The 16,005-nt window shown below is 45.4% G+C and overlaps 1 protein-coding gene across 2 annotated transcripts in view; it reads left to right on the top strand.

Moving 5' to 3' along the window:
• Positions 1-16,005, top strand: part of AJAP1 (adherens junctions associated protein 1) — a 201,808-nt gene that overhangs the window by 181,969 nt on the left and 3,834 nt on the right. Inside the window, exons 3-5 of one of the 2 annotated variants that reach the window (XM_029065534.2) lie at positions 562-649; positions 3,539-3,781; positions 5,678-5,809. In XM_029065534.2, coding sequence (XP_028921367.1) covers positions 562-649; positions 3,539-3,781; positions 5,678-5,750 — 404 coding nt within the window. In that variant the 3' untranslated portion in view covers positions 5,751-5,809. The remainder of the gene's footprint in view (positions 1-561; positions 650-3,538; positions 3,782-5,677; positions 5,810-16,005) is intronic. The other variant, XM_029065537.2, reaches the window with a different exon arrangement.

Here is a 16,005-nt window from a genome sequence, read left to right as displayed (position 1 = left end):
GGGCTAGGTTGTAGTGCTAGATCTGTGAGGTAAGGCAATAAGACGGGGAGAGCTTCAAGCCAATGCTTGATGAGAAGATGGTTGGGTAACCATTGGCAGCTTCTGAGTGCAATGAGTGACAAGAAGAGGAAGAACTGGAAGAAGGGGAAGTAGGATGAAGAGGAGAAAGAGAGGAAGGGGGAAAGGAGGAGAGCATCCCCCACCTGACTGGGGACTCAGCTCAATGGCAGAGGTAAGCGTACACCTTGAACTAAAGCTCTTGGAGGGCAGAGCAGAGCGTGTGGACACTGCCTGAAACTTATTCCCTTCTCAGCTCTAGAGAACAGGGACGGGGTGGTTGGGAGGGAAGATTTGTTTGGCTTGTCCCCGTCTCCACGTTGGATGACATCTCTGCTCTCTGCGGAGAGAGGGAGAGTGGCCCGCCTGGAGCTGAGCAGTTGAACCGCGCCACACTAATGCAGCTTTGTTTTCTTTCCTGTTGCTCATTAATATCATGCCTCTTTCATTTCCATCTCCCCTCAACCCCATTTCCCTCTTTCTCCTTCCTTTCTTTCTTTACAGGTCTGGCTGTTCATCAGATAATAACCATCACAGTCTCCCTCATAATGGTCATAGCTGCTCTGATTACAACTCTTGTCTTAAAAAATTGGTAAGGACCCTGGAGAACTGTCTCTAGCTTGTGGGAGGGGTGTGTGTCCATGTGGTTGTGTGCCTTCACGTGTGAGCGTGCACTTGCGTGTGTGTGTTTATGTTGTGACACTACTTCACCAACTGATTGAAAAGAAATGGATGATGAGTGAATGGCCGGCGGCACGTTTCTTATCCAAATACCACTGCTGCTTCAGATAGCACCTTGAAGCTACTAGCATATTATTCTGTGCCCTGACGTCTCCCTCTCCTGATGGAAGTGATTCTGCCACTGCCATACAGTTCCCGTGCCCGAACCAGACCCCCTTCTCCCTGTCCTGCCCTCCCGTAGCCTCAGCTGTGGAAATGCTCCCTAAGCTGGAGGCAGGCAGACAGGAAGTTCGTTTTCCCTCCCATGTTCTCTTAAGAATTCTCCTTCACGCTGTCTCTAGCCTAATATGCTCCCCGCTTTCCTTCTCCCACACATTCTGCATGGAGGGAAATGAGGAATGCCTTCCCGGTTGCCTCCCTGCCTTCACCTGTTTTCTCACGGAACTTGGCCAATTCCAAGGTCAAATCCGCTGGGTGGCGCATGGAGCCCGGCCCCTCTCGGCTCACCCTGTCGCTGACAGAAACAGTTCAAAGACCTTTCCGCCTCCCAGTTGCTTTTCCTCCAACAGTCGTGCCTCCTGTTACCTTCAGAGCCCAACTTGCTGCCGGTGTAATATATCCAATTGACCCCTTTGTTACTTTCACGCAACCGCTCCAGAGCAAAAGCATCTGACAGCCACAAACAGCGTGGCTGCCGATCTGAGCGTGACCCCTGGGACAACGGCAGGATTTCACCTCGTGGGCTGGGAAGAGGCCCCATCTAATGTCCAGGGAAGTTTCCAACTGCAGAACAGATATCCCAGAATACTGGATATCTGCTTTAAAGCAGTTTAGCACAGTTGGTGGAAATTGGGGTTCCCCTTTTGGGGGTTTTCCATGCCTGAATGAAGCCTCGGGTCACAGGGTTCAAGGGGGAGCGTGGGGAAGAGGGCTTAATCAGTTATGTTCTTTACTAAGCCCTTACTAAGTACTAAGCCCTGTGCTAAGGGCTAGCATGAGCTCAATAAATACAATTGAATGAATACACAATACTCAGATTGGACACAATCCCCGTTCTTCATGGAGCTCAAGGTCAGCGCTAGGGATAGCAGAAGCCCGAGATAAACTCACTTGCCCATATTCACCCAGGAGGTCAGTAGCCAAGCTGGGATTTGAGCCCAGGAGGTCCCTGACTCTCAATACCATGTGAACTCAGGGCTTGGGAGGTCATGGTTTGGGCCTCTGGAGTTGTCTTTTAAACTGAGAATTCAAGAATCCTGGTAAATAACTTCTCAATCTGCCCTCCTGAAGGATTGCTGCCCAGCTTTCTCAGGCTGCAGAGAGGCAAAGAATAAGACTCAAGAATCAATCATTTCATCAATCAAGGGTATTTATTAAGTACTCACTGAATCTATTGTACTGGAAGCCTTTACTATCGATCAATCAAAATTATTGACTGCTTACAGTGTGCAGAGCACTGTTAAGTGTTGGGGAGAGTGCAATTCAAAAGAGTTTGTAATAATAATAATAATGTTGGTATTTGTTAAGCGCTTACTATGTGCCGAGCACTGTTCTAAGCGCTGGGGTAGACATAGGGGAATCAGGTTGTCCCACGTGGGGCTCACAGTCTTAATCCCCATTTTACAGATGAGGGAACTGAGGCACCGAGAAGTTAAGTGACTTGCCCACAGTCACACAGCCGACAAGTGGCAGAGCTGGGATTCGAACTCATGAGCCCTGACTCCAAAGCCCGTGCTCTTTCCACTGAGCCACGCTGCTTCTCAAGCGTGCTGCTCCTTCTCTTGTGGGGGGGTAGACATCGCCCCCACAACACACGACGAGCTCACTGCCTAAAGATAACAGAAAACATCTAATGTGTCCAGAGAACTGAACTAAGAATGCAAGAGAGTACTCACTGAGGCAAGAGATCCATTGATCAGTGGTGTTTATTGAGTACTTAGTGTGCAGAGCACTGTACTAATGCTTTGGGAAGCCACGATACAATGGTCGGTAGACGTGATCCCAGTCCACAAGGATCTTTGGCCTGATCTCAAGGGGATTATGATCTAAGAGAAACCTCTACACTGTCAATCAATGGTATTTATTGAGCTTTTGCTCTGGGCCGAGCACCGTTCCAAAAACTTGGGAGAGTCCAATGCAATAGCGTTGGCAAACACGATTCCTGCCCTCTAGGAGCTTACAATCAAGTGCATGGCAAGGACTGGAGGTGTCCAATAGACTCAGATTTGGCTTTCTCCAAAGGGAGAGTGCAAGGAACCAGCTTTCAGCATGGGAACTCCAGGGGTGAAAGAGAAGAGTGTGGATACTTCGAAAAAAATCAAATATCCCCCCGATGATTACCCAAACAATAAGCATTTGCAGGCCTCATTAACTAAGCATTCCAGAATCAATTAATGAGCCATCCCAACGCGCCCACGAGAACTTCCCACACTCGACCAAACCAATTTGGTGTATAGTTATCTATCGCAATTATTCTTTCCACCGAGGCATCTGCCAGGGGAGCGCGCTAACGCTATTGTTCTCTCTGACGATCTCGGAGCAAACAAGCCCCCCGTTTCCTGATAACGCGGCTAAACCACTTATCTCAATCATTCTCCCTGCGATAATAGTCCGCATTGAAATTCAAATCTGATCTTAAAAAAAAGAGAAAAAGAACGCGAGCCGATCGCTCCATCAGGGTTTGCGGAGCTCGCGGGAAAGATCGCTCAATGGGCGACGATGTCTAATGACTGGTGGAGTAGAGCGCTGCCCTTGGGTAGGGGTTGCTGTTGTCATACCGTTCCCTCCTTTCCTCTGCCAGTTGTGCACAAAGTGGGAACACACGGAGGCATAGCCACCAGCGGAAAATCAATCAGCAGGAGGAGAGCTGCCAGAACCTGACGGACTTCACCCCGGCCCGGGTACCCAGCAACCTCGACATTTTCACCGCCTACAACGAGACCCTGCAGTGCTCGCACGAGTGTGTGAGGACGTCGATGCCGATGTACCCCGACGAGACGCTGCACCCGACGGCCGACTATAAAACGACCTTCAACGGGAACAGGTAAATCTGCCGTGCCCTTCCCCCCGCGACCCCTGTCCCGACCCGTTGTCTTCGTGGTCTATTCCAGGCCGGGGGCCGTTCGTTAAGAAGCATGATTTGCATCTTGGAGACCAGCGATGACTCCAACGGTTAGCGGCAGTGGCATGCGTGGATGGGTTGGGCAAGCATCGACTGGCCCCTGCTCTGTTGTCCTGCAACAGATTTCGTTGCCAAGCCTGGGCATCTTGGCCTTCAAAATTCCAACCAAGTAACATCATCACTTGCTAGGCCAGTGTCTGTGGGTCTCAGGGAGACAATGTCAGTGACAAGGAGAATCATAAATACCTGCTTGATATCAGTCAACTTCCTTGCTTCAGAGCATTTCTAATTTGCTGCTGTACTGCTCTTCTGGTCTTTGTTCTTCGAATCTTCCCGTCCCTGCTTTCCAAGAACGTGTTCCTGACAGCTAATGACAGGACCCTCTAGAGCCAACGTCCAGAGAGCAGTTCAGATTGAAATGAAAATTCTCTTAAAGTAGGAGACGCCTACCTGATTAGCCTACTTGGGTGGGAATAAAATAGTGGCACGTTAACCTGTAGATGGCAGAGTGATTGGCAACAAGATGGGTGATCAGAGTAGAGCTGGGATCTCCTGTTGGGGTGAAACGTGAGGTCAAAAGGAGGGGTGCGGAGGAGAATGACCTATTCAACTCAGCCCCAAATCCTGGGGATGTCAGCCTTTTAGAAGAGGGTTACGTGCATGTGGAGCTGGATATGCGCTTCATTCTGTTTGTTCGTCCAGGGGAAAGGGAATCCAAGTCTCCTTCCTCCCGACGGGTGAAGAGAGATTTTTTTTTTTTTTTCGGGTCAGCCCCTAGAGTGATATGCCTCTTGTCCAGTGGATGAGAATGATTTTCTATTTGTTCAGATGGCTTCTTCCCTCTCTTCCCCTCCAGTTTATCTCCATGTTGGGCTCTCTGTGATTTTCATTGCATAAAATCCTCCTTTTCTGTGTGGGTGCACGAGGAGCAGAAGTCCCGGGGCCATGTTTTGCTACATATTTTTTTAATATCCCACTCAGAAATTTTGGTCGCTCTAGCTGATCATATTCTGGGCTTCTGAAAGGACGCGGAGACAAGGAATTGGCAAAGGATTTTCAAACCATTTCATCGAGTGTACGTGTGTGTCGGTTCCAACCAGGACCACCATCCCCCGCACCCAGCCAGCCAAGGCAGTGGATCGGGGCCTGGCGTGAACCTCCTCTGTTCAGTTGTGTTTCTCTGTCCTGTCCGCATTGTGCCCGGCACACCGTCCGCGTCTCTGGTTGGCACTGCTGCGGGTATCCTGCACGTTTTGGGGAAAGTTCATTGCTTCTTTAGTCCTAAGGTAATGCTTCGTTGGACCTCATTGGCCTCAAAGATGGAGAGGTGGTGGGGAGAGAGAGGGTTCCAATTAATTCTTGTCGGTGGCTTGCTGGGAGTGTGGGCCACTATCTTGTTGGATTATCCCAATGCCTTCTGGGAACAACCAACCCAGTCAGGATTCCAGATCCCATCAAGTTCTGTGTCTCTCCCCTTGCCACACCCTCCCTCCCATTCCAGAGCAGGACTGCTGAACCTGTTTGTCGGGAACCAACACCCAGTGGCCAGTCCCTCAGAAGACTTTGACCACTCAGTCAGGTTCTCATTTATCCCCACGCCACTCCAAACTGAGCTGGTATGCTGCGTCGTTCTTCAAAATGCAACTGGCTGGGAGCAGGGAGGGAGCCCCAGTGGCCAATGAGTTCCTCGATAGCATCGCCGTAGAGTTTTCTTTTCCTTTTTCCTAAAAAAGCTAGTTTTTTGCAGCAGGCCTGACCCGGCTTGCTTGTGGTGTGTAAGTACCAGCACGCGCTAGCCCATTTCTCTGCTCGCTGCAGAATCTCTTCTTCCGATCGGCATCTAATTCCTGTGGCCTTTGTGTCTGAGAAATGGTTTGAAATCTCCTGCTGACTGGCCGAAGTCCGTTTTACTTCCTGGGGGCAGGGCAGACGCCATGTGTCTATTTCCTGGTACGTACCACTCTAAGACCTTATTGTTTGTTATTCCCCAGCCGCATCCCCCTCCCCCTCCCCGCCTTCTCCCGAACGTTGAGCATTTCTGTGCGGACCGAGAGGCCTCACGATGGTTTTATCTGTGGTTTTCAAAGCAGAAAGTTGATTTTTCCCTCCTGTCTTTAGGTCTTAAATTCACCATAGAAAGGAATAGACAAACATACCCAGGCCAACTTTTCAGCGTCATGACAATTATCAGAATTACGAATGCCGTCCCATCTTCATCTGACTGACGCGTAGAGGGCAGAGAAAATCTAATGCCTTAAACAATCCCTATTTCTTCAGACAGAAGAGTAAGGAAGGCAATGAGGGCATGAATCTGCCTTTGCATATTTTTACCTTGGGAAGGAGGGGGTCAGACCGAAATGAAAATACCAATTAGAATTATAAAGCGCTGGAAAAGAAAAAGATAAAGAGAGGAAGGGAATATATGGTACGAGAGAAGAATTGGGACATATCTCCTAATTTGAAACAGGGGCTGGTACCAGGAACAGGATGAATTTTCCACGCTCTGCTGGAGAAGAACATTTGGTTTGCTTTCAATGATATTAACTTTAATGCTAACGTTAAATTGCTTTCTTCTGTGCTGAATCTTCTGAACATTTGGACAGCCGGCGAGAACTGCATTTCAGCTCACAGGCTGCACGTAACCTCCGCAGAGTCTTTTGGTGCAATCTGAGTTATCGGAAAGAGGTGGGGGCATTCAAGAACTGGAATTTGTGTGCCTTTTTCCAGCAACCAGAACTCAGACCCTTTGTTTACAGGACACCTTCGTTCAACCATACTAAACAGTCTCTGGCTTTTGACTTTCATACCTTGGGATTTTTGAAAATTGATTTCTGCTGTTTATTTCTTTGCCTCTAATTCTTTTGGAGGGAGGCAAGGAGATGGGCTAGAGCAGAGATGGGAGAAAGCAGGGAGAAGCCTCCAGCCAAGATTCAACAAGGATTAAGCATATGACATTTTATTGCAGGTTGGTCTGTTCCTCTTGCATTCAAGAATAGGAATGAATTGGACAATCCCTAATCTCTCCTCTAATGAATCGCCTACTCATTCCAAATCAAATCTCTGGCCTTCCCTCCTTGTCCCTGAGCCAGAAGGGCCTGCCTAGCATTATGTGGACAAAGAAAGGTAATTAGATTAGAATAGAAAGTGAATAAAAACCGGATGGTCTCTCGGTATCTGTGCGGGCAGGTAGAAGCAGAATGTTTCCAAATCAATTTCTGAGGACGGGGTAGGCTGGCCAATTGATAGTCATCTGATGCAGGTCACCGTTTCTCTCCTTTGTCTGCCCCTCTCTAATTAGTATCATTAAAACTGCAAATGATACTCCTTTCCAACTCCAACCACGCACAGAGCCTGAAAGCCTGCTTACTGCTGAAGGAGTTTCCGTCCCATTGGGGTAAAAGCTCCGTACCAATCGGAGACAGATGGTGGCCGGCCTTTCTATTATGTTAAAAAACACAGAAGTAAAAATATGGCAAATTAGACTTGGAGCAATAGACCCCCTTGTGGCCCTCAGGACCTCAATTGGGTTCTGAAAAGAACTCACTGTCAGCTGCCCTAGAGGAATAAATCTCTTTAATAGGCAAACGATCCTGGTATGAATAAAAGAAGGTTTATTATAGAGTGCTGTCGAGATTGCACTGTGAGGAACTAGAATAATTCTCACCAATCATAGGGCAGGACCCACCAGAATTCAAAGCATTTTAAACATCTGAAGCCCCTTATTGGATGTGGGATTTTCAATTTCAAATGAGATGCCAAAGAAAGAAAGAAAGTCCACAGTATATTCTCACTCCTCAGTGTTGGCTAGGAGTTTTTCAAAGACCCACCTCTGCTGGTTCCCCAGACTAGAAATATCAGAAATTGTGGACCTTAGAGGACCTTTTCATTACCAAGAGTTTTTGAGCATTCTATTGGATGACCTAAAGAGACGGGAAAGGGAGTAGTAGAAATAGGAGTAATGGTATTTTTTGGACCGTGTACTTGATGCAATGCCCTGGAAAAGTGCTGGGGAATGTTCAACAGAAGCACAGGTAGCTTCCCTGTCCACAGTAGGCTTATTCTCTAGTGAATCTTTGGATCATTCTAAAACACCCAAGAATAGCTGCTTCCCAGTTTCCCCAAATAAAATCATTACCATAATATTATTATTATTATTATTACTGAGGAGTCCAAGTCATCTGACCCAATCGTTGAACTCCTTCCTTTGATGGGCATAAGGATCAGAAGGAAAATCTGGGGTGGATTTTCCTTGGATTACCTGCTGCCCAAATATTTGCCCATGCATGTAGTCGAACACTTGGGCACACATAACCAAATGCAGAGACACACACACGCACACACACACTCATACAAACACACACAAATATACATAAAACACACACTTTAAAAAAAATTCTCTAAAGCTATAGTGCTTAACAGAAAAATGTCTTCCCTCTTTATTTTAATTTCAAATTTTGTTTTACTTTTAACACATACTTTCCCTCCTTTAGTTTCATTACACCTTTTCTCTTTTAAGTCTCTTAATCAGATCTAGGGAGAGGAATAAAAGTTTCAGTAGAGACCTTCAGGCAGTCTTGATATTGGTTGGGAGTGCCTATCCTTTCAGGGAACTACACTCAACCTTGAGAAGAGATATGAAAAAGATCAGAATAGGGCCCCTGCCCTCAAGGAGCTAACAGCCTAATGTTTTAGGAAGCAAAAGAGCATGAATATGCAAACACATAAAACTGGAACTAGAAGGGCAGTATCAAAGAACTGAGATGAGCTAGTGCCCAGTGGAAAGAGGAGGGGCCCGAGAGAAGATCTAGGCTATCTTATCCTGCCTTCACCACTTGTCTGCGGTGTGACCTATGAACAAGTCACTTAACTTCTCTGTACCTCAGTTTCCTCATCTATAAAATGGGGATTCAACACCTGCTCTGTCCCTTTGGGATAGGGACTGTGTCTGACCTAATTCTTTTGTATCAAACCCAGTGCTTAGTGGAGTGTGCTTGGCAAACTGTGAGTACCAAATGACAATACTAAAATTATCACTGTTGTTAGAAGAAATCAAACACATAAACCAGAAACACGAGGACCGTGTCTACCTACTCTCTGTATTGTACTTTCCCAAGCACTTAGTAGAGTGTTCTGCATACAGAAAGCACTCAGTAAACACCACTGATTGATTGATTAATATTTCTAGCAAATGCTGGAGGGTTCTTGGAATGATCTACATGGCCTGAGTCAGCCATTTCTTCCTCAGAAATTTTTACAGACTCGGCTCTAGGCTGGCACTCTTTCTCTTTGAGACTCATTTCCCAATAAACACTCCTGACATTTTCCATGGTTTACCCTTTCTCAGCCAATAATCTCCCAGACATTTATTATTATTCGGTATGATCGGTCAAGGTTTATTGGGCTCATGCTAAGGGGCAGAATATAGAGTTCAGCCTGTCAGTCAGTCAGTCAACCAGGCAGTCACTATACACAGATGGACTACAAATTCCTGAACATGAGGGAAAGACTCAGTGCTGTCTCTGGGGACTGGATTAGGCTTTCTTCTTCTGAAATGTAGTCACTGAAGGCAATTGCCAACACCAGACAGATTTTTGCCAAATTGAAAGGGAAGCAGGGAGACAATTTAGCCTATCAATCAATCAAGCAGTCAGTGATATTTACTGAGCTATTACCCTGTGCAGAGCACAGTACTAAGTACTTGGGAGAGTCCAATACAATAGGGTTGGTAAACACAATCCCTGCCCACAAAGAGTTAATCAAGTGGAGGACTTTCAAGCCTAAGTGGAAAGAGCATTAGCCTGGAAGTCAGGGTATCTGGGTTCTAGTTTTAGCTCTGCCACTAGCTTGCTGAGTGACCTTGGGTGAAGCACTTGACCTCTCTGGGTCTCAGTTTTCCTTATCTAAAATAAGGTAATAGAAGCCTGCTTCCCCTCCCTCTCAGGGAGCGCTGTGTGGAAGGGCGACTGTTTCTGACAGAATTATCTTGTATCTACTCTGCACTGAGCACACAGTAAGTATTTAATATGTACCATGATGAATTAAATCACAGCACACAAACGCAGAACATACGGTTCACAGACACATACTGCCTGTGTATACACGGGCTGGATTTACACAGACAGAATATCCAGATTATTTATAGCTCTTCAAAATCCCTTTGCCAGCAATTACTCTAAAGCTATAGTAATAATAGTAACAATAATAATGGCAGTTAGTAAATATTTACCAAGTAGCGAGGAAGAGACAAAACAGATTAGTTACAGTCCAAGAAGCGTGAGTTATTTTATCCCATTTTACTGCTGAGGAAACTGAGGTCCAGAGTGAGCAGGTGATTTAGAAATGTTATTCAGAAGAGGAAACTGAGGCTCAGGGACATTTAGTGATTTACCCACTTGCCTCCTAAAGGCCAAAGTAAAATTGGGATTAGAGCCCAGGTATCCTGACTACCAAATCCACGCATTCATTCGATCATTTATTGAGCATTTACTGTATGCAGAGCATTGTATTAAGTACTTGGGAGATTATAATATGACAATAGACATATTTCCTGCCTGAAATGAGTTTACAGCTTCGTGGGGGTGGCAGACATTAATGTAAATAAATTACAGATATGTACATAAGTGCTGTGGGACTGGGCGGGGGGGATGAATAAAGGGAGCAAGTCAGGGTGATGCAGGAGAGAGAGGGAAAAGAGGAAAGGAGGGCTTAGTCAGGGAAGGCTTCTTGGAGGAAATTTGCCTTCAATAAGGCTTTGAACGGGGGAGAGTAACGGTCTGTCGGAAACGGGGAGGGAGGGCATCCCAGGCCAGAGGCAAGATGTGGGCAAGTGACTGGTGGCAAAATAGATGAGATAGACATACAGTGAGGTTAGCATGAGGGGGTGAAGTGTGTGGGAGAGGTTGTAGTAGGAGAGTAGTGTGATGCTGTGGAGGATGGGTAACCACTGGAGAAACATGATCTGAATGTTTTTATAGGAAAATGATCCGGGCATCAAAGTAAACTAGAGCCTGGAGTGGGGAGAGACAGGAGACAGGGAGATAAGCAAAAGGCTGATACAGTAATCAAGGTGGGATAGGATAAGTGCTTTATGTCTATGTCTTTCTCATGTATATTGGAGGGCTTTTTTAAAATGGCATTTGTTAAACATTTACTAAGTGCCAGGGAAAATAAGACAATCAGATTGGGTCCCATATGGGAATCTAAATTTTAGAGATGAGATAACTGAGACACGGAGAAGTGAAGTGACTTGCCGAAGGTCAGACAGTAGACAAGTGGTAGAGTTGGGATTAGAACCCAGGTCTTCTGACTCTCAGGCCCATGCTCTTTCCACCGGCCATGCTGCTACTCACTTATTCAGATAATTTGCTGGTGAACAGCTGGAGGGTTGACCAGTGGGCAAACTGGTATATTTCATCCGCTCTGGTCAGTCCCATGACGTAACCAGTTAAAATTCTCGACCTGAGAATGGGCTTCTACTTCCAGACATCACTTAGAGAGGCAGGGGCTCCCAAAGTACTTTCCCAAGCATTTAGTACAGTGCTCTGCACATAGTCATCACTCCATGAATATGATTGAATGAATGAATGAACAGATGCCAGCAGAGAATGGGGAAGGATACAGGAATTTCCATGGGCTGCTACTTCCCTCCTGGACCCTGATCCTTGGGCCACACCCCCAGCTCAAGTAGGCTTCCCTGGGGTGTTCCGGGGTCACCTCCAGAAGGAAGCTGGCCTAATTTTCCTTCCCCACCAGAAGCATTGGCACAAGTCCAATCTTGATCCCTTTGAGAACATCATGCGGGGAGATGGTACAACTGTGGCCTTTAACACTGTTACATTCTGGACACTGCTGCCAGATACTGAGGCAACGGAAGGCAGTTCAATTCCTTCTTCTCTTGTCTAACAAAAATAAACCAGGGAGCTATGCAAACAGGCTTATTAGGCATTGATGAATGTTGAAATATTCAGTTGGTGTGTGCCTGGCATGCAGTTGGGCCTCTCCTTGGGATGAAAGAACTTGGACTGGTTTCAGGCTCCTGATCCTTTCAATCCATGTTCATCCAAGGGTATTGAGAGAAAAGGATCTTCCCAGCTCTCTTAAATGTGGTCGCATGGTTATTGTCTCTTATATAAATAGCAATTAATAATAAAGCATTTAATTAAGGTTTAAGAGCTGTAGGAGATATTTATCTCTTGCATCGTGGTTAAGCCTGTATAAATGCATTTTTAATGATGATTTAGCAGTCTGCTCCCTCACCATCTTGTCTTCCCCATTCCAAGCTTAGCAAATATTTGAAACACTTTGAAACACTTAAAGAGTGGCTAAGCCTGCTCTTCCAGCTGACAGTTGGTGATGGACTTGCTCCTTCTCCTTAGCATTCAGTGTACATATATATACACGTGTACCACTCTACCCCAGGGTATGCTCTTAATTGGGTCTATGAAAATAGAGTGTTAAGCAAAAGAGTGTTAAAAATCGTTTGCCCATATAAAATAATATAAAGTGCATTAATGTGTTCCCAGATCCAAAAAAGTGATTAAAACTGTATAAATTTAAGAAACAGTGATAAAAGCACAGAGAATAGCCTCATGATCCCACAGCACTGAAAATCAGTAGCAACAATGAAAGATTTTGAGTCAGACTTTTTTGTGTACATATGTACATAGTGTTTCATTTTCAAAGTGTTATAATCAGCAAGAAGGCACCATTTTCCATGCTAAAAAGATGCCATCTTTGAATCCTTTATTAAAATGGATTGTAGTCCCTCTCCATTCAAGTAAACTACTTTGAAGGGAAGAAAAACAAAGTGTATAAGCCATTGTAAATGCTAAGAGAGCATTTTACTGGGGTGGGGGACTGTACAGACATGAACCCAGAAACACATACATACACTTCTACAGGTGCAGACATCTCTGGGAATGATGACGACTCCACATGGGAGGTGAAAAGATGCCCTTCTGGATTCTGAGGCTTGGAAAATAAAACTTTAAACGGCAACTTCAATAGGATGTTGGTGGTTTAATGTTTAGTTAATTTTCCATCGATTTCTTTGGGGCATTTTAACTTCAGAAAATCTCATTAGTGTTCAGATGTTTCCGTGTTCCCAGGCCACTCTGTATTGTGCCAAATCTCAAAATGAAAGGGTCCCTGATTCTAACGTCGGTCAGAAATAAATTGTGTTTTCTATAACACATTGATAGCATAAGTTCGAAACAAGAGAAGGACCTGAGTTTTCTGACTGCTCTATAAATGTATTCCTAGAAAATCAACCACTGCCATTCAAAGGGACTGCATTTGCAAAATGGCCACGGGCCCTTTGAGCTCTCCCTCAGGTGGTGGGGCTTCCCCTAAACTCCACCATCAAACCAACAGAATTGGAGAATTGACCCATGACAATCCTTTTTCTATAGAGGTTTCACATCAAAACAATGACTTGATCAGTCAATCAATGTATCAATCAATCAGTGGTATCTAGAGAGCACCTAATGAATGCTAAAGTCTGTATTAGGTACTTGGTAATTGCAAAGACCATGCTCTCAAAGGAATTACAGTATAAAGGAACCTAGGGACACACGGGACAAGGACACCTTTCTCCTCAAGTTCAATTCCCAAAGTGCTTAGAGAACTAGGCCCAGACTGAAAGATCTCTGCCCACTCTTTTTATCTCGGGAAAATCATGGCTTTACCTATCATTTTAGTGAAAGTCAACATTCTTCCCAGCAATGGTTTTTCTATTCCGCCCCCGGCTGTTGTAAAATGATAATAATAATAATAATGTTGGTATTTGTTAAGCGCTTACTATGTGCCGAGCACTGTTCTAAGCGCTGGGGTAGACATAGGGGAATCAGGTTCTCCCACGTGGGGCTCACAGTCTTAATCCCCATTTTACAGATGAGGGAACTGAGGCACAGAGAAGTTAAGTGACTTGCCCACAGTCACACAGCCGACAAGTGGCAGAGCTGGGATTCGAACTCATGAGCCCTGACTCGAAAGCCCATGCTCTTTTTTGCATCCCCCAACTTGAAGAGAAATCAAGCAAGTGGGATCCAAACAGGCTAATTTTTCAACCAGGGATCCTACTTCTTAACAAAGAGCACAAATCATATTTCGCATTCCTGGGCCGATTTGGTCAGAGTTGGGCTACAACCACTTGGCAGGCAAAGTCCCAGAATATCTGGGGGCAGAAAATGTGGCACCCAGAGTGACATTACTAAGAGGGCTGGGGCTCTCTGGGCCCCTCAGGAGAAGGCTGAGCAGGACCTCGCACCTCTAAGGCCATAGGACAAAATACCCAACAAGAACTAGAGTACTCCGACCCTGAAGGGCTACAATGTTGACAGACTCATCTTTCTTACTGATCAAAAATTTCCCCCCAAAGAGAGGGAGATGATGGACCTAAACATTCATTTCCCTACCCGTTTGCCCATCCTTCTGTGCCACCTATGCACCATTTAATAATTCAATCAGTCAATCAATGGTATTAAGTATTTATTCTGTGCAGCTCACTGTACTAAGTTCTAGGTAAAAAAAAACAATACCACAGGGTTGATAGACAAAATCCCTACCCACGAGGAACTTGCTGTCCATTCATTCATTCAATCATATTTATTGAGTGCACTGTACTAATCACTTGAGAGAGTATAATATAACAACAAACAGATGCATTAAATTAGATTATGGATAGGGGAAATAGTAGAGAACAAGGATATTTAGATGTGGGCTGTAAATATCAAAATGCTTAAGGTGTCCACAGGCAAGGTCAGAGTCAATGCAGAGGAGAGGCGGGATAGGGGAAAAAAAGCACTTAGGGAAGGCCTCTTGGAGGAAATGTGATTTTAGGAAGCATTTGAAGGAGGAGAGAATATATAAGGGGGAAGGCGTTGCCCAGCCCAAGGGAAGATGTCTTGGGAGGATGTCAAAGGAGAGAAGCAGCATAACATAATGGATAGAGCACAAGCCTGGGAGTCAGAAGGTCATGGGTTCTAATCCCGGGTCCGTCACTTGTCTGCTGTGTGACCTTGGGCAAGTCACTTAATTTCTCTGTGCCTCAGTTACCTCATTTGTAAAATGGGGATTAGGACTGTGAGCCTCACATGGGACAACTGATTACCTTGTATCTACCCCAGTGCTTGGCACATAATAAACACTTAATAAATGTCATTATTATTATTATTATGTCAGCCAAGACATAATAGCAAGTTAGATGAAATAGAGGTATAGGGGTTGCTATGAGAAGGGTGGAGAGTTCAGGTTAGGTTGTAGTAGATAGCAAGGTTAGATAGGAGGGAGAGAGGTGATTGATTGTCTTAATGTTGATGGTAAGTAGCTTCTGTTTGATGTGGTTGTGGTTGAACACCCACTGGAGTCTTTTGAGGAGTGGGGAGGTATGGACTGAAGGTTTTTTTCAAAAAGATGATCTGGGCAGCAGAGTGAAATGTGGACTGGAGTGGAACGAGACAAAAAGCTGGAGGGTTAGCAAAGAGGCTGATGTATTAGTCAAGGCAGAAAATGATGGGTGCTTGGATCAGTATATTAGTATTTTCAATGGAGAGAAAAGGGTGGATTCTAGAGTTGTTGTGAAGGTAGAACCGACAGGATTTTTTGAAAGATTGAAAGTGTGGGTTGAATGAGAGAGATGAGTTGAGAATAAAGCTACGGTTTTGAGCTCGTGAATCAGGAAGGATAATGGTGTCTACAGTAATGAAAAAGACAGTGAGAGGACAAGGTCTGGGTGGAAAGATGAGGCGTTCTGTTTTGGACATGTTAAATTTGAGGTGTCAGTGGTACATCGAAGTAGAGATGTCCTGAAGGCAGGAGGAAATGTGAGACTGCAGAGAAGGATAAGAGGTCAGGGCTAGAAAGGTAGATTTGAGAATCATCTGCAGTAAGATGGTAGTTGAAGCCATGGGTGTGAATTAGTTCTCTAAGGAAGTGTGTTTAGATGGAGAATAGAAGTGAACATAGAACCGAGTCTTGAGGGACCCCCTCCCCCCCAAAGTTAGAGGATAGGAGGAAGAGGAGGAGCCCATGAAAGAGACTGAGAAGTAGTGGCCAGAGAGATAGGAGGAGGAAAAGGAGAGGACCGTGTTCATGAAGCCAAGGTTAGATAACATTTCCAGGGGAAGGGGTTGGTCCACAGTGACAGA

This window comes from Ornithorhynchus anatinus, chromosome 5, assembly GCF_004115215.2.
Source record: "Ornithorhynchus anatinus isolate Pmale09 chromosome 5, mOrnAna1.pri.v4, whole genome shotgun sequence".
NCBI classification, from domain to species: domain Eukaryota; kingdom Metazoa; phylum Chordata; class Mammalia; order Monotremata; family Ornithorhynchidae; genus Ornithorhynchus; species Ornithorhynchus anatinus.
The sequence above is the reverse complement of the archived record's forward strand: the minus strand, read 5'-3'. Positions and strand labels throughout refer to the sequence as shown.